This window comes from Trichomonas vaginalis, chromosome V (genome assembly GCF_026262505.1).
Source record: "Trichomonas vaginalis G3 chromosome V, whole genome shotgun sequence".
Taxonomy (NCBI): domain Eukaryota; phylum Parabasalia; order Trichomonadida; family Trichomonadidae; genus Trichomonas; species Trichomonas vaginalis.
Genome location: NC_067207.1, coordinates 21,321,726 through 21,342,165, shown reverse-complemented (window position 1 = coordinate 21,342,165; position 20,440 = coordinate 21,321,726). Strand labels below are relative to the sequence as shown.

Below are 20,440 nucleotides of genomic sequence, written 5' to 3'. Positions count from 1 at the left end.
AAAATATTTTTTTACTTTACTTAACATAGCCACCAGCTACCAAAAGTCTTTGACGCCAACCCATACCAGCTAATGAAGGTTGACTTTTAGTATTGAAACTAACCTTTGGTTTTGGTTTTTCTTCAGTTTTTGGCTCCCCTTCTTCTATTGGTTTTTCGTCACTTTTCGGTTCATTTGACTTTACCTCACTTGCTTGAACAGTTGTGTCGTTAGTATCTTCATAAATATCATATGCCATCTGTTTTTGTTTTCCTTTCAACTTTTTGTGTTTGTTGTAAAGTTTAGAATATTTCGACTCTAAGTCAATGAGATGTTCTATAATGAACTGTTGGTCCGTGAAGTAAACCTTCCCATCTGTTGTCTCGAATGCTCCTTCAGACTTTAATATTTTATTTGTGAGAGTCTGTTTCTTTTTTGAGATACTAGCCGTTCCATTTCTATGAAAAGTGACTTTGTAGTTAGGGTTTGTATTTCCAGACCTGGCACTTTCTATTATTGAATTTTTCTCTTCATCTGTAAGTTCTTTGACAGGTTTTGACAATGGTTCTGAACTTTTTGTTTGTGGTGTCAAATCTACCGTTTCAACTTCTTCGGTCATTTCATCTCAGTAAAAAATTTTAGTTTGGTTTGTTTTTCAACTGGTTGTTTAGGTTTTTTAAGTCGGTCTAAAACTTCCTGAGGTATAGGAAGAACTTGACAAACACGTGGTTGTGTAACTGCTGGAAGTCGACAAATCCATCTTGAACCCATTTGTCTCAATGCTGTATTGTTCATTTCATCTCAGTAAAAAATTTTACATTCCCCACGTTTGAGGCGGTTGCGGTTGGTTGTTGTTTACCCACTGTTGTGCATGGTTATATCCTCTGTTAAAGAATCTTTCACCTTGGTCCATATAGTGTCCTGCTTGGTTATAGTAGTCATTTGCTTTGTTATAGTAGTTTCCTGCTTGTCTTCCTACATTGTCATCCATCCTCTGAACTTTTCCTCTTGTTTCAGGATTTGGAATAAGATTTGCTGCATCTCGTGCTACCTCCCAACCTTTCTGTACAGTTTGTATAATAGGTTGTGCTTTCTCTTTAAGTATACCTAATGTACTCAAAATCTTCCTTCCAACTCCAAATACACCTCTGGCTATTGTTCCCACTGCGGGCAAAAATCTGGATGCAACTCCTGCTAATGCGCCAAATAAACCCATTTCTTATAGGATAAAAATGACGAATCCAAACAAGGACCCGTATGTTTCTAAGGCAACAAAGAAAGCACTCATGATAAAAATCTTTAGTTCAACACCAAATGCTTGGTTTATGGATATCTTGGAAACATTCCGAGGTATAGAGAAGATGGACTCCATACTGGCTAATATTTGTCGGTCAAAACACAAGATACTGTGAAGCCATACCATTACAGTCCAAAAATATTTTAGATGTGAAAAACTGCTTTGACAATATTCGTTGACAAATACCATCCAACAAAACTGACATCTGACTGTGAAAGTTCTTTCAAATCAGATGATATTAAAAACTATCTGCGTTCAAAAAATGTAAACCAATATTTCATTGTCGACCAAAACCATTTGCTCTTGGTGTCATTGACAGTTGTATAAATCTTAAGAGACTTAAACCAACCACAAGGTGGTGAAGCAAATGAAATGTCATATGACGACAAATATAGACATTTCTCCATGGCAAAGATGAGACAAGTTTTAAATATTTACAATAACCGTAAACAAAAAGGTTTGGGAAACCACTCCCCCGAAGAAATGAAAAACAACCCTGACTTAGAGAAAGACTATATATTTAATAGTTTTAGTCAAAAGAGACAAACAAGAAAGAATGCCAGGCTTCAAACTTCAGAAAGGTGACAAAGTAAAAATAGAAATACCTAAACGCGACCCATATGAAAATACTATTGACTATGACAACAATGGGAACTCGACAGGTACTCACATTCGTGTTCGTAAAAATAGAAGAAAGTATACAAGAGAATATTATGAAGTTTTAGGCAAACATGGCAAAATGTACACACTGCAAGCAGAAGATAAAACTACTATTGTCAGACCTCGTTTCAAACTTGTCAAAGTTCAAGGTGGTATACTTTCAAAGACAGTTCCTAACAAATATAAGACAACTCCTGACGAATATGCTAAAGAAGTTGAAAATGACGACTAAGCATTTCTATACCATGCGTAAACTGTCATGTAAGGTGGCATGTAGTCTTTACTCTGTCCCGTTGTTTGCGTATACCCTGAAACGCGATGTGTATGGCTTCCTCCTACCTCAGTGTTACTCCAGTAACAATTTATAGCAAACTTAACGTCCTCTTTAACATCATATCCTTTACCTTTTTGTCATTCCTGACCAATCCCAAAATCTATGACTATGCAAACCTGCTTCAGATGTAGTTAAACTTACGTAGTGACTGTGCGCAGGTAAATTTGCACCTGAAATCGTTTTACTTCCACCTGTTTCCTTTGAAGAGTTTGCACAATACAAAAACCTGTCGACTATTTGAGTCCAAGTTCCGAGACCAAGTACTACTTCTGGTCTGGTAGAGTTCATTGACGTGTAAATAGAACCTATAGGATATACTGTTTGAAGTATTTCTGTCTTTAATGTTTGAAGCTCTGTTTTGTCAGCTTTTTTATCATATAAATCTTGAGCAGTGAATTTAACTTTGTTTTCATCCTCCATGACATAGACATTTCTACATCTAATGTATCTCATCGTTGTTATGTCTTCTTCCGATGTTAAACCTTGTGGAAAGTTAGGAGGTTTCCAATCTAATACATCCCCACCAGCTCCTTCAACCGTTCCTTCAATATTTTCTATACCAAAGTTGCGAAGAAATCGTGTGTATGTCCAACGTCACTTTTCTTGTTTAAGGTTTCTTGTAAGTTTGTAATATCAGATATGGTATGTGTATGAGTCTTTTTAGAATATTCTTTGTCAGCTCTTGTCACTTCACTTGACATTTTATTGTCAACATATGTTTTGTCAGCTTTGTCATCTAACATTGCTGGTAGTTCATCTACGTCATAGATGTTATGTGTATGATGTTTTTGTGGGTATGTTCTATCTGTCCATGCGAGAATATAGTCTCTTGTTGCATCTACATACTCTTTGTCAGCTTTGTTGTCAATATCTGCTTTCAAAAGAAGTTCATCTATAGGTTTCTCGTTTAAAGTTCTTTTTGTTGGATTTATACAAACAGTATGGTTCTTACTGTCTTGAAACAGAAACTCGTCTGTCATTGGGTTTATCGTCAGTTTTAAGTTTCCTTCTTTCAATGACTCAGATATCTTAGAATAGTTTGAAAAGTTTGTTGTGTTCTTATTTAGAGCTTGCAAAATGAGTTGTCGGTTGTGTTGTATTTCTCTCATAGACGCTGTTTCTTTCGACATTTTTATTCTAGATAAAATATGCTTTCAATAGAAAAAGAAAATTCAAGAGTTGCTACAACTAAACCATTAGATGAACTTTTTACGAATGTCGGTCAAAAGTTTGAGACAGAGACCGTAAAGCATGAAGGCTATCGTTTTGACTACCCGTTAAGATGGCTAAGAGACCCATCCGTCACAAAAGCTATTGGCTTTCGTAGAATGAAGTTCATTTCAGAAGCCATACATGGTTTCCCATTTACGGTCGCTTTTGAAATTCGATACTATAACAAAGAGAAACGTACGTATGAGAAATTTGAACAGGGAAAACTTTTACAAGTGAATTTGCTTGTAAACTTAGAAACAACTCTTCAAGCTTTTCAGAAAAAATAAACGATATCTATCTCGAATATGCAAAACAGTACAACATTGACGAAGGAGAGTACCATCTCGATATTATATATGACAGGAAAAATGCAACTGTTAAATTCAATAAAATAGAAGACCTTGGAGAAAACGTTTATATTTCTACAAAATATAACAACTTGGCATGGCATAGATTTTTGAGGATGTTAAATCAGCCTGCATGGTATCCAGTACACCCGGACTATTATGAAGTCTCAAACCCTAATGGAACATATGAAAATGTTTCGACTCTGACGCTATTATAGTTCATGCTTCATTTTCTGGTGCACAAAACTCTTTTTTATGCTTGGCAAATGACTTTTACGAAAAACCTACAAAGCTATATGAACCACCGAGTGGAAGTATTTCAGACTTTCAAGTATGGTTTACAACAGATGGAAGAAAGAGAATAGTTCCATTATACCACGCGTTTTACTTAGAACTTAGTTTCATATACAACTACTATCGAACGGTAAAAATATAATTTTAATACGGTTGAGGTGTTGGATTTGGTTGCCAACTAGACTGTGGTGCAGGTTCAGGCTGTTGTATAACAGGAGCTTGTTCTTCTGGTTCAGGGTCTTTAGGTATAATACCAACGAACTGACCTACTCTTTTACCAATATTTTTGACTCCGTTCCAAATTCCTCTTCCTACGGTTTTTATTCCATTCCATATACCTCTTCCAACATTTCGAAAGAAGTTTCCAATACTACTGAAGAAACCCATTTTACTATATGTAAAAATCTAATGTCCACCTAGTCTCTTACGTTTCCTGTTGAGTTCCATTGCATTCTTTAACTGGAGCTCATACATTCTATTTCTCCTCTGGTAGAAAACATACTCTGGTCAACTCCTGTGTTCGCGTCATCTGCATAGAGTTGTTTATATCCCACTTCGGGGTTTGTATAAAACTCTTTCCATCTCATATTTGCATACCATGGTGGTAAGCCTAACGCAGCGTCATTTGACATGGCAGTTTGCATTTGTACATCTGTTGGCACTTGACCATAGTTTGCCATTGCAGTTTGTATTCTAACTTCATTTGGAATATTCTCTGGGTTTGGTTGTCCAGGTTGCTGTGCATTCGCTAAGTTCTGTGCGTCCATTTAATATTAGATAAAAATATCTCTTACGAGTACATATACTGGACATTTGCAGGCATTGGTTCATCTTCATATTCTCTATATCTTTCTGCCACGTCAAATAAGTAAATGACACAATGGAAAAAACCTAAAACAAGTAGTCCTATTTCAAACCACATTTACTTACCAATAAAATTTCTTTGTTATGACACTTTTTCCGGTTTATAGGACCTCTCTCATATTCTATCTTATCGTATCTAAACTCATAGTCATGTATGTCCTCTAACCATCTCATGACACTTTCCAAACCACTTTTATCGGATGTAAAGTAAAAGCATGGATGGTTATGTAAAACGTCTAAAGTTTCTAAAGAGTCTCTCAAAGTCCAGTCTACTTGGTATTGAAAAATCGTATGTGTTATAGAACGGCGGGTCCACTATAAAGAAAACATTTTCCTTGTTTTTATATTTTTCATACAACTCTGTCCAATGACATCTCACAAACTCTATACCCTCAGTATATTTTTCTATGTTCTCTTTGAAAACATTTGTATAGTTAAGATATAAAACGTTTGACATAAGTGTTTCAATGTCATGAACTCTTATAGAACCACTATACAATAGTCTAGAAGATATACTATCCCAGTCAATATACTCTGCTTTTTTCAAAACCTCTCTGACAATATTTTTCTTATCTAATGGTATACGTTCCATCTTACCTATAGGTATCTTTTCTTTTAACTCTTTCAATATTTTGTTTGTGTCTGGTATATGTTTGAGACGGTCCATATAGTTGTCGAAGTCATTGCATATAATCTTTGAGTCTGGGAATATTGTATGGCACAAATGGGATATATAGAAACTTCCACCGAACAAATCTACAAATGTTAGACCATTCGGTAGTTTCTTAAGTTCTCTCAATAGAATATCTTTACATCTACTCTTATTTCCAAAGAAGGGTAACGGTGGTTTTGTAAAATTCATTTATATATAATAATAAAAATGTTTTTTCCTGAAAAGTGACAGAAAAGCGGTTTTTGACAGATGTTTTATTGTGACTTCTTCGTAAAGACTTTGTTGAGATTTCTTCGTAAATGAGTGTAAATGACCCAAAAATATATTTTAGGGTAGAAGGGTATATCTAACCTCTTTTCTAACCTCTTTTCTACCCTCTTGAATTTTCATGAATTTCTTCGTAAATGTTTTGTCAAGACTTCTTCGTAAAGACTTTGTTGAGACTTCTTCGTAAAGACTTTGTTGAGACTTCTTCGTAAAGACTTTGTTGAGACTTCTTCGTAAATGACCCAAAAATATATTTTAGGGTAGAAGGGTATATCTAACCTCTTTTCTAACCTCTTTTCTACCCTCTTGAATTTTCATGAATTTCTTCGTAAAGACTTTGTTCAGACTTCTTCGTAAAGACTTTGTTGAGACTTCTTCGTAAAGACTTTGTTGAGACTTCTTCGTAAAGACTTTGTTGAGACTTCTTCGTAAAGACTTTGTCAAGACTTCATCGTAAAGACTTTGTTGAGATTTCTTCGTAAATGACCCTAGTAGTATATTTTTGGTGTAAATTTCATGAAAATTCAAGAGGGTAGAAAAGAGGTTAGAAAAGAGGTTAGATATACCCTTCTACCCTAAAATATATTTTTGGTGTAAATTTCATGAAAATTCATGAAAATTCAAGAGGTTAGAAATGAGGTTAGAAAAGAGGTTAGATATACCCTTCTACCCTAAAATATATTTTTGGTGTAAATTTCATGAAAATTCAAGAGGTTAGAAATGAGGTTAGAAAAGAGGTTAGATATACCCTTCTACCCTAAAATATATTTTTGGTGTAAATTTCATGAAAATTCATGAAAATTCAAGAGGTTAGAAATGAGGTTAGAAAAGAGGTTAGATATACCCTTCTACCCTAAAATATATTTTTGGTGTAAATTTCATGAAAATTCTGAGTAAAATGACAGATGTTTATATGACACTTTCTCCGGTTTATAGGACCTCTCTCATATTCTAAACATCCTCAGGGCTAGAAGGCACGAAGTGCCTGGAAGCCCCACTTCCTTTTTTTTATTGTCCTGCTTATCTAATGAGGTTCTAGAATATCATATTTTCACGAAAAGTGGATATTTTTAACAAAATTGGCAGTAGGGGCTTTTATTCGAGGCAGCGAAGTGGAACAGTTGGTTTAGTTTGTAAGACTCATAATCTTAAGGTCGCTGGTTCGAGTCCAGTCATCGCTCTTTTTGGTAATATAACAAAAAATAATTGTGAACTATCCAATGTCAAATTTTTCTATCCAAAATCATAATAAATTTCTTTGATTTGATATACAAATGGCGATTTTATCATGAATTTTTCTTCTCTAAGGAATTTGTTATATGGATAATAATTTTCTATCCTTTTTCGCAGGATTTCATGGTAGAGTTTCAAAACCACATGTTCCATTCATTCATAGTGATTCACCTTATAAAAAACCAAATAAACTAAATTACGAAAAAATAGAAATGAATTTTATTAAAACATAATACATAATAATAAAATAAAAACTAAATTACATAAAGAATTCTGCTGGAATAAAAACAGCAGAAGAATCTGTGAGAGCTATTAAGAAGTCTTTCCTTGCAAGACAAGACTTAATTGGGCCTCTAAAGTTGAAAGAAGTCTGGCAAATCTCAATCAAATTGTCAGAATAATTAATTTTTCTGAGAAATCCTTTGTTGTCAATAGAAACAACGAAATCTCTTCCTTTCGTGGAAACGCAAGCCAACTCTTGTATCTGGATATTAATCTTCATTCTGTGTATCAAGTTTCCACTGGGACTAATGAAAACAATCTCTTCAGAATTCGAACAAAAAACGAAACCAAAAATATCAGAAATCGCAATTTTTGTTGCAACGAAATCATCAATTTTCAATGAGAACAAAACAGTTCCATTTTGTTTGTAACAAATAATGAAATTGTCCAAAGTGCCAACAATCAATAATTTGTGTATTTTGCTGTAACAGAATGCCTGCAACTCATCAGCAAAACAAACAGTGAATCTGCCTTTGATATACAACAATCCGTTGTTTGAACAAATTATTTCATTTTCTACGAAAGAAGGATTGAAAATATATTTCCATTCTCTGTTTCCTGTGCTGTCCAATATGTAAAGAGACTGTTGCTGATTCCGGAAAATAGAAATGCCATCGTCAATTTGATAAATTCTGTCGTTTTTGGTCAAATTTATCAATTCTGCAAATTGGTATTTTTCAAAGGAAACGTTACTGTTAGATACGTTAACGGTTGCTTTTGACATTTCTGTGTTTTTGACACAGACGAAACTTATCTTGTTTTCATCCATTTTTTCAAGGAAAATTGAGTCAAAAGAAGTCCCGAAATTGTAAACTTCCAAATTTTTGACTTTGACGGTTTTGACATCGCGTAACGGATGTTTTTCTTTGAATAACTGGATTGGCATCTGTCCACCTTGTCTCAGGCCATCATTAATCATTTCCAGATTGTCAAGTTTCGAGAAAACTTGTTCCTGGAAGAGAATTCCATATTTTTTGGACATTTCACATCCGAAAACGTTGTCAATCCAATTTACAATTTTCTCTTCATCTTCAAGAGAAGAAATGTTTTTGAGAACGTAATCTATTTTGCCTTCAAAGTCAGGAATGACGTCAGGACAAAGGAAATATTCTGGAATTAACTCAGAAATGGAATCAGGAAATAAAATCACATCATTTATGTCACTTTTTGTCAAATTCTTTGTCAACAATTTTTTGACACAAAATGGGGGTAAAACAGCTCTATCTGAAGCAATGAAATCTGTTAGAGATTCATTAGAGAAATCTCTCTTTTGGTCCTTATGGAAAAACCATGGGAAAATAGGGTAAATCTGGAAATCATTGAAAGATCTTCCTGCAAACAAATTTATGTAAATCAGGTATTCATAAGTGCTCAAATTGTTTGAAATCCACTGTTTCGTGTATTTCTTGATTTCTCCTTTGTTCTTTCCTTTGAGTTCTTTCAAAACATTCTCGTTCGTCTGTGGCGAAAAATCTAAAAGATAACTTTGATTTTTCGTGAAAATTTCAATCGAATTCGGTTGCAAAAATCTTTTTCGCGGCAAAACAAAAATGATTTTTGACATTTTTATTGTTTTAACCGATGTCATTTTCACGATTTGAACAGAATCCTTGTATATCAATAATTTGGCTGGTTTCACACCAGAAATCTTGATCTGTTTGCAATCGGCTTTGTAAAGTGGCACTTTTTCTTCAGAAAATTCATTTTCAAGTTTATTTTCGAAAGAAAGAGTTTTTGTGAAGTAAGGAAATGTCAAGAATTTTGACATTGTATTTGATCTCTTTTGTACGATCTTATTATGACAGAAATTATTCCAAATTGAGAAACCATTTTGGAATTTTTTGATTAAGTTTCTTTCGATTTTTTGGCCACAACATTTCACTTGTTGTTTATTATGATTTATCCTTGAAATGTTTGTTGATTGTACCGATATCAACGTTGGATCAATGTCATAGTTCAAATCTAAATAATCCAAAAGAGAATTCTTAACAAAAACCATGTTATCTAAAGCAGTATTTTTCAAACTTTGAAGGAAATCATCACCTGTTTCTAGAATTTTTAAGTTCATCTTTTGATCTTCTTCTTTGTTGAGTAATTTCGTGAGGAAATCCAACCAAAGATCCATTAATTTGTTGTCTGTTTGTTTCTCTATAATTTTAAGAACTAAATCTTTGTTCAAAAAGTTCAATTCTCTTGTCAATCTCAACATAAATTGTGGAGATTTTATTGGTTCATTGAGAAACTCTTTCATTGAAATGAAATCAGTGAAATTCGGTTTTCCAAATTCTTCTGTTTTTGTTTCTCTTTTCTCAGTATTAAAACTGGAGAAATCAAAGATCAATTGCATGTAATTCGTGAAACAATTAATATTCGGATGATATAAAATAACAAACAAAAACACACAAGCTAATTTGTCATCGATATCATTAACATCAACCAAAAATTGTTTCAAGTACAAATCAATATTATAATTTCCAATATAACAAATCAATAAAATAGTATATAACAATGTTAAAAAGCCTTCAGAGTCTTCATCTTCTTTCTTGAACTGCAAAGTCAAATAAACATAAATTGATCCACGAGTTGTTGTATCATTTGTCGTGAAATATACTAATAATAATGGTAAAAACCAGAATTTGTCAGTAAAATTAACTTGATCAATTGATATTAATGTATTTGCGAATTCTGACATCTCTTCTTCACCTAAATAACTTGACATCCAACTCAAAAGAACAATTAAACTTGGATATCTCGTTAATTTCTTCAGAAGTTTTGAAAAAACGGTTTTATTGGCAAAACCTTCAAAAGTGACATTCATTGTTATAAATCTCAAGTATTCCATTGTTTTTTCGCCACCTATTTCGCACATTAACTTGACAATGAGTAAAAATCTTTTGTCGTTATTCGGCTTCAAAACTAAAAATAAAAAGTGACAAAAATCATTTGGAATTTGAATTTGATTCTTTCTTGTTAGATTCAACAAGAGTTTCAAGAGATCTAAGACTTGTGTTTTGTCTTTGCAAACTGTACAATGAGATATTATCAACAAATAATCCTTTTCAGTGAAGTTCAAGTTCAATATCAATGAATTCAGTTTCATTCGGCAAAATTCAACATCTAAATTCGGATCTCTTTGTTTGAAAATTAATTCTGATTCAATTGGTTCGTAATAGAAGTAGATTCTCATCTTAGGAATCAAATTAGAGATGTTAATGATCTTCTGATAATCAACTAATGAGCTCCAATATGAAACAATTTTTTGTAAACTTTGGGCATCAATTTTTGACCAAATTTCGAAATTGAAAATTATTTCTTCTAAAAATTTTTCAATCATTTCTGGATAATTCAAACTTGAAAAGAACAAAGTCAATTTGTAAAATATAGTATAAGATAAATCCGATTCATAAAGATAATTCGCAATCAAAGGAATGTATTTCATGAATGATTTTTCATTTTCTACTGAATGACAAACTAAAAGTGTCAAAATTTCAATCAAAACTTCTAAAAAGTGAATTGGCATCGTATTGATGAACTTAAAAAGAGGAATGAACAAAGAAATATTTCCACAATAAAGGAAAGAATCATAAATTGTCTTAGGAAAAGACATTCCGTTCAAAGTCACTTCACATTTGTCAAATTTTTCTTTTGAGAAAATTATTTTATCTTTGTATTCTCTGAAATTTTGATCCAAATTAATAATGCAGCCATAAATTTTGAGTTTTGAAATAGCGCAGAAGAAATCATTTTCTATTTCATTTTGGTCGAATGATTCATCACAAAATCCTCCCAATTCTAACATCAAATCATTAGAAATATAATTTGGAAAATTGATATTGTAATATTTCACTTTTTTGTTGTCAATAATTATACTTAAATTTACAATGTTTCCTTCCAAAAACGTAACATTACAAGCTATTTTATGCCATCTCTCGTGACTTAAAGAAGAACTTAATGTTGCAATTGACGATGACTTTGATTTGTACAAATATGTTCTGCACATCAAAGAATCACCTCTTATAAAAACTTGGAAATTAATTTCTTCATTGTCAGAAATTGAAAAAATCAAAGGACGAGAATTTGAAATAACACTTAAAGGACTATCATATCTGATCTTGAATTTAAATGTGAATCCATCAGCAATGTCCATCATCTTGAAATCATTGTAGATAACGTTTTGGCTTGGATTTCCACACATGAAATCAATTTTTGGTTCAGAAGAAATGACACTTAATGCGCTGTGTAATAAACTCAAAACTTCTTGTGAATATTTACAAAATTTGTTTTGTGAATCGGGAACTAATATATCTATTGCATAACTTGGTATTTGTACATTAGAAGAAGTAACAAATAATATATTAATCAATGGGAAAATTGTTTCTTTCACTGTTTCTTCGGAAACATCAAATTCAAATGTAAATCCTCTGAAAACAAACGGTTTTGACAAATTCTTCAAATAAGTTAGAAGTAATTTATCTAATGCGCCTTTGTGGCACATCTGGCAATTGTATATACAAAACTTACAAAGCTGTAAAAAGAAAGATAACATTTTTTCCAGTTCACTTTTTGAAGAAATTATTGAGAAAATCAACAAAATAACAGAAGGTTCATGAATAATGAAAAGAACATCTGCATTTCTAGATTTAGATTTCGCCATCATGTTCTGTAAAAGTGGCATTGTTTGGCTGTCATTTTTAATACCAATTTTCTTGATGACATCTGATAATTTGTGAATTGTATCTAAATCAAAAGAAAAGTCATTCAAATTTGTAAGCATCAATTGATACAAAGATAAAATGACATTTAACAATTCAACAGATGGTTTCGTTATCAAATAATTCAGAGCGTATTGAGGAATATCTCTAAACACTGTAGTTATAAACTTGGAATGAGTTATTGATTCATTAATCGACTTCAACAAATCCAATGTCAATCTATCATCTTCTGTTTGTAACATTCTGTTTTTATCAATAATTCCACAAATAAATTCTGAAACAGGTTGTAAAAGTGAAATGTTTTCATCAGCAAAATTTGACAAAAACTGTCTTAAAGATATAACTAAAGATGCTTGAATAGAAATCTCTGTAATTCGAGAAAGAAAACCAATTAAAAATACATGTGAAGTGAAACAATGTAAAGCTATCGTCTGATTATCTAACATTGCGAAAATAAAGATAATAATTGTTGATCTCGCCTCGTGTATTGTACATTCAATATCTTTTCTGTCTACCAGCATTTTCGTGAGATTCGATAAAACTTCAATTATACAACTCAATGTCATTTCATCACATAATGTCAATAAATCAAATCTTGAAAGTTTTGCATGAATTCGACCAAGTGTTTCAGCAAATAAAAATGGATTCTGTTTCAACGATATCAGTAGATCTTTTATGAGTTTCGGGAAATTAGTTGATATTACTTGTAAAACACTTTGTCTCAAAAAAGTGACAATTGAAAAGTTTGTGTCACTTTTATTGTAAATACTTATACCAGGTGTCCAAACTTTTTTTGTTAGGAGTGATTGAACAATACGATTATTAGGAGCAACGTTCTGAACTTTCGACAAAATGTAAAGATAAATAACGTAATAATATATTTCGAATTCAGAAGGTTGAATAAAACAACCAGAAAAAGCAATGAAAAAGTCATTTGTATATTCATGGAGACAACACATCAATGTTGAAGTGATCTTTGATATCAAACTTAAATCTCGTTGTGTTATTATGTTCTCGAAATCAAAATTTAACTCAAACTCTTCACTGGAAGATGGTGTAAGTTTTGTTGGAAGGTTTGATGTATCAAATAAAGACATTTCTAGTTGCATTCCTGGTTTTGAATTGTCAGCATCACTTAAATTGTTTGTTTTTATCTTCCAGACATCGATTTTCTTGGAATCATCAAGTTTCGTCTGCATGTAAATTGGTAGTTTAATAAACAAGTTCTCGAGGTTTTCATCAACTTTAAATGACGATAGAGTTGTCAGAAAATTCAAAGATTCTGTTGTCAAATCTTTCAAGTAGTATTCGATGTATTTGGAGATTCTTGAGAAGTCTTCTTTAGCAATATCGTCTGAGTTGTTGCTGATGCTTGCAAGAAGAAAGTTTTGAAGGAAGATTTCTTCATTTTTGATGTCACTTTTTGATAAATTAATGAGATTAAGTAAAACTTCAGTTGCTGCGTTAAAACCGTATAAAGAAACTCTGTCAAAGATAGGACCGATGTAGTCTGTTGGGAACAATCTCCTGCTGAATCTAGCAAACACTTCTGTGATTCCGAAAACGAGAAATTCGTATTCAATTTTTGTCAAAAATTTTTTCAATCGAAAATTTAGTTCTAAAAGCATTTCGTATTGATCTTGTATTTGATTTAAGTCGCTAGCATAGATAAACATGATCGAATGCATCGCTATTAGTACTGAGATTTTAGGAAGTTGAACTAATTGATCTGGCATTAAATCTAATTTTGTGATTTCGCTGATGAAAAATCGATTATAGTACAAACTTCGCTTTGTTAAAAGCCTTTTAATCAAATTTATGTCTGAGTACTGTTCTAATTCTTGAATATCTTCGCGAAAGATTGGAGGGAGTGAAAATTTATTGTAAATTTCCTCAATACTAGGATCGTTTTTTGTTTGCTTGATGAATGGCTTGAATCGCCTGAGCAGAGAGAGAATAGATTCGAGTTTAGACTCACTTATCATTCCTCTGCTAGGTTCATGTCAGTTTTTCCAACTCAAATTTCGAACTTCCATTGAAGTGATTGGAACTATAGATTGACAATGTTTCTTTAAATTGAATAATTTTCAAGCGTCAATCATCCGAAAATCTTCGTTCATTTCCATAAATCGGATTTAGATCGTGGATTTGGACAGCCAATTAACATAGACTTTGGAAACACATGTGCTGATTATTAATGTGGAAACAGCGTTTAAGCTATTTTCGTTAATTGTTCTGTAAGAAAGTTATCATGACGGGTAAAATTTGCTCTTATGCAATGAAAACTGTAAATTTCGTATGACCGTAAGGTAGAAAAACTAAATATTGATTTAAATATAATAAATTTTATTAAATACAATATCCTGATATAAATTATTCTTTTTTGCTCTCTTCTTCCTCATTACCATCATCATTTCCTTGTTTATCTTCCTCTTCATCAGAATCTATTTCCATTGCCATAACTTTATTCATCCAATCAGGATCATCTTTTATATCATCGTAAGTTAACTTCTGAACGTTAGTTGTAACTGTTTTTTCTTCTGGATCGTCAAATCCAAAGTCCATATCTCCGGAAGAAACATCTTCAGCGGGTTGATCTTCCAAATCTTCATTTCCATTTGTTGGGCATGGAATACCTTGGATAGAATACAAAGATTCTTCGATACGAGCATATTGAATAAAACATTCAAATAGCCATTTCAAATAAATTATATAAACACCTCTGTATTCCATTGCTTTTTGGATCTGATCATCTGTGCCTCCTTCTCCTACTATTATATGTGTCGTATATGGAGTAAAAGAGTCAACAACTAATGCTCCAAATTCTTCAGCTAAACGAGTAAACGTCATAGTGTCATCTTCGGATAAACCAGAGAAATAAAATGTCTTTCCTTCAAAAACTTGTGCTTTTCTCTGATGTAAAGTCATAATTACATGAGATTCTTCTGGATCATAATTCTTGTAGAACATATCATGTACATCTATCAGAACCGAGCGCATTTGGATTAAAATATCATCATTAACATAGTCAGGATTGACTGTTGGAGGAGAATTTGGTCCTTGTCTAGTGAAATAAGAGTATCTTTTAATTTGTACAAGGCCTTTGAATAATTTGTTATTATCACAGAACCATACTTCAGGAGAATCATCAAGAACTAAGACTAATTTGTCTGAATAAGGGAAAATCTTCTTGATATTCTTTTTATTAACTATATCAGTTTGGTTACGCATTGCTTCTTTGATCATGGCAAAATCTTCAGCTGTACGAGAAAAAATTCGATTCTTAAATAATTTATCCTCTGGATCGATTTTGCTTAAAATGGCATGAGCATATGCTGGAGAAGCTAATGTATATATCTGCATATCGAAGTATGGAGCGATAGATGCTAAAAATTGCCTAACATGAGGACGGTAGCGAATTAAAAGGTTCTGATTCATATTAAATTCAAAGAAATCATCTTCTGTTGCTGCAGGATCTAATTTTTTGATGGCATCTACCTCAGCTCGATTCCGAACTTCTGTTGTATCAATTAATGTTTTGTCTAAATCAATAACCAATGATAATTTCTTGGCATCTATAAGTCTTTGCTCTTCTTCAAGATTCTTTCGCTTTGCTTCTTCAAAAGATATCATAACAATCGAATTATTTGGATCTGCGCGAACATAATTAGTATCTAATAGTTTCTGATCAATTTGCGAGCTACAAGTCGTGCAAATTCCGTTGATAACAACTGGATGGGAGCATTGATTGTTTGACATATTTTTCAAATTTTTATTTTTTTATGAATTATCTCAGGTCAGTGTACTGAAAAAATAAGTGAACTTTACATGAGCTTAGTCGAATAAGATGCATATGGATATATTTTCGATTTTTGCACTATATTTTATTTGCTTTCAGACTTCTCAATGATGATTCATCAAGATGGTTTTCAAATCTCTTCTAACATTTAAAACCTTATGGATAAGTATCTTATGTGGTTTTATAAGATCTGATTGAGATTGAAATATACATACGCTGATTGATTTTCGAATTAATAATTGTTTGAATAAAATCAACGCTTCTGATATATCACATTTGATTTGTATTGAAATTTTGAGGTTATCCCTAAGCCATTATAGGAATTCATTCATTTTTTAATAAATTTTGAATTAAATCTAAGCCAAGCGATAACAGGAAGTTAATCAATGAAATTTAATGCTGGATAAAGATTATTTGCAATGTATAATTGGTGTCTGTGACATAAATAATTTAATGTAAAATTATCTTTATAACATCATCTAGATTTGCAACTATTTCTAGAATATTTGCAGTTAATTTATGTCGATGGCCAGACAATATTCAGAAGTTCGACCAAAACATCCGATGAAGAAAAAATTGCTAAGAAAAACAAATTTCATATGGTAAAAAACATAATCTTTAAGAACACAAAGAAAAAATTCATTAGTTACTAGTATAAAACGGATCATAATCATCCTTCATGAAATTCTGGTAAGGAGGCTTTAACTGAAAGCTCATGGTCGTATTTGTTGAACTCCTCCTTTGTGACGACGATTGTAAATCCAAGTAAAAACAAAAACTCTAACTCTAAAACATTCAATTCCTCTAATCTGATGCCTCCTATCGTGGCCCATGTAATATTATTATAGTACATATCTGTTGTGAACTTCGATGCAGTTAAAAGGCTACACAAAAACAACTTATGAACAGTGTTTGGCGTAATCTTGATCTGAGGCTGCTGAATTAGCAATCTATCCAATAAAATGAGAGCAACTATGAATACTGATCGAGGACAATTGCCATTTGTATGTAGATACCCGAGATATTTGAGGATAGGAATTTTGGGTGGACTTAATGTATGAAATCTAGATAGTGTCACGTCTCTCCCAATAAGCAATTTATTCTGGGATGCTGCTTCTTGCAGTGTAAAAGCAATCACGCGAAGAGTTGGGAGAATATTATCATCGGCTTCTTTTCCCATCTTCCACGTGTGATGCCCCCTCAAAATCCGGTGTGCCCACAATTTAATGCTAGCGATTTATCTCTTATCAAAGATACGAAATTTTTATTATGCTGTTGAATTGCTTTAAATATATGGTGTGATTTATGGTTGAAAATCGAACGATTACAAGTATAAATTTAAAAATGCTTTTTGTGAATGTTTTCATATTATACTCAGTATAGCAATACGATTGGTCTGTTAAAATCAAAACTCTGTTCGCAATATTTACTCAATTTTTTCGGACTTAATAAATATGATTTATAATCAATAATATGGATAGTATTGTTCTATGAACAGCGGAGGGTATGATTTATGAATTCCGATTATAAATTTTGCAAATTAGCTCAGACTTTTCAGAGGATTGAGTGGCAACTCAATCCTCTGAAATAGTCTGTGGTAATTTTTAGTCTCTACACTCTTTCAATATAAGCTCCATTTTTAAACAGTTTTTAAAAATCGAGCATTGAAAAGTGTGATGAGACTTAAAAATTAAAAATGATCGGAGGTGGATGTATATAAGGTAGTCACAAAATCTAAGTAGTGAGGCTCTCAAAAATTGAACCGTACTCCATACAAAATTTGTGTACCTTCACTACTTAGATTTTGTGGCCTTCAATTGAGAGGTTAGTTTTGATAGAGCACGTTATAAAATTAAAAGGGAAAAATAAATAAAATTTAAACATTTAATTATATATAATGTAAGGAGTGTAATTCGAAATTTTCTAAAAACTATTCAAATTTGAGCAGTTTTTGGAAATAGTAAATCTAATATGTACATCTAATACCAACATGATTCATCACCTTTTCAAGCTCTGCAGTCAATTTTTTGAAATTTGATTGAAATAAATGTAGCAAAAATTACATTTCATTAGGGAATATATGAGTTTCTATTGAAAAAGGCTGATAAATTTTAAATTTTGTCCAATCAACATGAATGCATTGAGAAATTTGGATTGATTTTCTGGTAGAATCTGGAACAATTCAACCATGTATAAATGGATCATGTACTCATCATGAAATGTTAGTGTTAGAGTTCAAAAGAAACAGAATGAATGGAAATCAAACACAATCTGAATAATTTTAAACGTATACAATCTTTAAGTTTGTATTTTGAATTCTACATATATGATTGTGTAATTCGTTCTTTCAAATTTTCGGATTCAGGCATGTTTTGCTAAAATTCATTCCCAAAAACGTCAATTAACAATTAAATTTAGTGTATTTTAAATAGCTATACGTATTATATTTTATAAATTATATTAAATTCGCAAAATTTTAAGTTTTAAACAAAAATAAAAAATGTTCAAAATATGAAATTATGCATAGGATATTAAAATTTACATGTTAGCAATTTTTTTGAATTGCTTTCAATTTTCATATTGAAATTTTTAAGATTTTTTTCTGAAATAATAAGCAAGAATATCAACCTAAATAATATTAAATTCCATGCGTTAATTTCCCCTCAAAAGTCATTGACTGCCTCTCAATCTAGATTTTGTGAGTACTTTAGGAAAATATATTGAATTTTCTAGATTTCAATTCAAAGGAAAATAACATGTTATTTTTGTTATAGACCGAAAATAGATTTTTTCGGTTTTCTCTTCAAATAATTGAAAGAATGATACTATTATAGGTTTATTATATTATATAGCATATAATCATGCTATAGCCGAAAATTATATGTTTTGAGAAGATTGAATATAACACAAATAAATTTGAATGTAAGTTAAATTGCTTGTTGTTTTTAATAGCTATTTAATGAGAAATCCAATATTGCAAAATTCAAATTGAATGATTGAAAGAACAGAAAAAGTCATTCTTTTCAATTTCGAATATGTTTCATTGTATTTATAATTATATGGCAAATAAGATATTTAAACTTGATTTTTGAAGGAAAATTCACAAAATTGAATAAATTCAAATAATTTTTATTCAAAAATAAACTAGTTATTTGAGTTTAATACTAATTATCCATTCAAACTACAAAGTTTGTAATTTAAAATATTTTGTGAGATCAGATTGAATTAATTCAAGGTTCTTTTCAATTAATATTAATGACCATATTACGCATTTTCGAACATTCTAAACCAAATATATAAAAATGGGAGACGAATGTTAAATTTGCTAGACATAGGGGAGTTGTCTGCAAAGTTTTAGCTCTTATCTCTAACAAAAAATTAATTTTTAAAAAAATGACCGAATACGTTTCACAGCGAGAAAAAAATAAAAGGCAAGATAGAATTTTCTAGACATAAAGAAGTTGTTTACCGAGTTTTAGCTCTTATCTCTAACAAAAAATTAATTTTTAAAAAAAAGACCGAATACGTTTCACAGCGAGAAAAAAATAAAAGGCAAGATAGAATTTTCTAGACATAAAGAAGTTGTCTACCAAGTGTCAGCTGTTACTTCTTCTCAATACTGATATAAAATAAAAATCTTTATTATTTATTTAACCTTTATTGTTTCATTAAACTTCATTTATTTTATATTATAGTTTTATTCTTTTAGCTACTTGTAAAATAATCTAATTTTATATCATCATTTTACCGGATTATTCTTCAGTACATCGATTGTGTATCTAAAATAATATCATTATCCTTATTCTGTTTTTTCCAAAATTCTTTTAAATATCTTTTTTGGTTAGATTACTTTATACTTTTTACTTTTATTTTTTAATTTCAAAAAAAAATTTGGTGATTGTTCTATTCTGTTACAATGTGCATTATCATATTCTAATGAATTATTCATTACATACATTTAAAAAAACTTGTTAAAAATGAAATTAAAAAAATTATGTTTATTATTACGCTGTGAATGTGTCAATAGCGGTCATGCCTGTATCTGTATCCCATATTTGCCACAACCTTTCTGTATCTGCATTTGTGTATTTCGGTTTCAGCTGATACATTTGATTTGGCGTGTAATTTGTTCCAGTTAATGGATTAATTGGGAGATCTTCATGCGGTGTGTTATTATTGTACTCCCAAATAAAGGCAGGAATAGCCTGAATGCTTTGGCAGCGCTCCAATGTCGGCCAGAATCTCTCAATCTTCCCATTTTGGTAGGGAGAATGAGAGTCTGTATGCCGCCATTGGACGCCCCAAAGATCAAGTAGATCTTGAAAGGCTCCCCTATTTTCTGAACCGTTGTCGGTCCAGAAACAATAAGGGGCGCCAAATTCAATGAAGGCGGAAGCCGCAAAGTTCGCTGTCGTCGCTGCCAGCATATCTGGTATTTGTATACACGCTAGGACTTTGCGGCTAAAATCGTCGATTATGCCATAAAT

General features: G+C 31.6%; 5 protein-coding genes, 1 non-coding gene and 1 pseudogene across 7 annotated transcripts, besides 3 other annotated features; 1 reads left to right on the top strand and 6 right to left on the bottom strand.

Moving 5' to 3' along the window:
- Window positions 1–3,280: part of a mobile genetic element that runs on past the window's edge.
- On the bottom strand, window positions 17–598 carry TVAGG3_0377470 (phage tail repeat-like family; the record flags this gene model as incomplete). The annotated part of the gene is made up of 1 exon (XM_051231973.1): window positions 17–598. One exon carries the CDS (start codon window positions 596–598, stop codon window positions 17–19), a length of 582 nt encoding a protein of 193 aa, XP_051101703.1.
- Window positions 3,281–4,267: 987 nt separating the features above from the next.
- On the bottom strand, window positions 4,268–4,510 carry TVAGG3_0377450 (serine threonine-protein phosphatase family; the record flags this gene model as incomplete). Its single annotated transcript, XM_051231972.1, has 1 exon — window positions 4,268–4,510. The coding sequence occupies one exon, from the start codon at window positions 4,508–4,510 to the stop codon at window positions 4,268–4,270; it is 243 nt and encodes an 80-aa protein (XP_051101702.1).
- Window positions 4,511–4,528: 18 nt separating this feature from the next.
- On the bottom strand, window positions 4,529–4,890 carry TVAGG3_0377440 (annotated as a pseudogene). Its single transcript has one exon. A coding segment is annotated over exon 1 (362 nt).
- A 2,143-nt stretch (window positions 4,891–7,033) lies between these two features.
- On the top strand, window positions 7,034–7,108 carry TVAGG3_0377430. Its single transcript has one exon. It is a non-coding gene; the product is annotated as a tRNA-Met (tRNA).
- Window positions 7,109–7,419: 311 nt separating this feature from the next.
- TVAGG3_0377420 (aggrephagy protein) lies at window positions 7,420–14,139 on the bottom strand (the record flags this gene model as incomplete). Its single annotated transcript, XM_001301900.2, has 1 exon — window positions 7,420–14,139. One exon carries the CDS (start codon window positions 14,137–14,139, stop codon window positions 7,420–7,422), a length of 6,720 nt encoding a protein of 2,239 aa, XP_001301901.1.
- A 202-nt stretch (window positions 14,140–14,341) lies between these two features.
- TVAGG3_0377410 (RNA polymerase II CTD heptapeptide repeat phosphatase protein) lies at window positions 14,342–15,936 on the bottom strand (the record flags this gene model as incomplete). Its single annotated transcript, XM_001301901.1, has 1 exon — window positions 14,528–15,913. The coding sequence occupies one exon, from the start codon at window positions 15,911–15,913 to the stop codon at window positions 14,528–14,530; it is 1,386 nt and encodes a 461-aa protein (XP_001301902.1).
- Window positions 15,937–16,362: 426 nt separating this feature from the next.
- Window positions 16,363–17,210, bottom strand: TVAGG3_0377400 (cyclin-dependent protein kinase family; the record flags this gene model as incomplete). The annotated part of the gene is made up of 1 exon (XM_001301902.2): window positions 16,624–17,133. The coding sequence occupies one exon, from the start codon at window positions 17,131–17,133 to the stop codon at window positions 16,624–16,626; it is 510 nt and encodes a 169-aa protein (XP_001301903.1).
- Window positions 17,211–18,720: 1,510 nt separating this feature from the next.
- Window positions 18,721–19,559: a mobile genetic element.
- A 401-nt stretch (window positions 19,560–19,960) lies between these two features.
- Window positions 19,961–20,440: part of a mobile genetic element that runs on past the window's edge.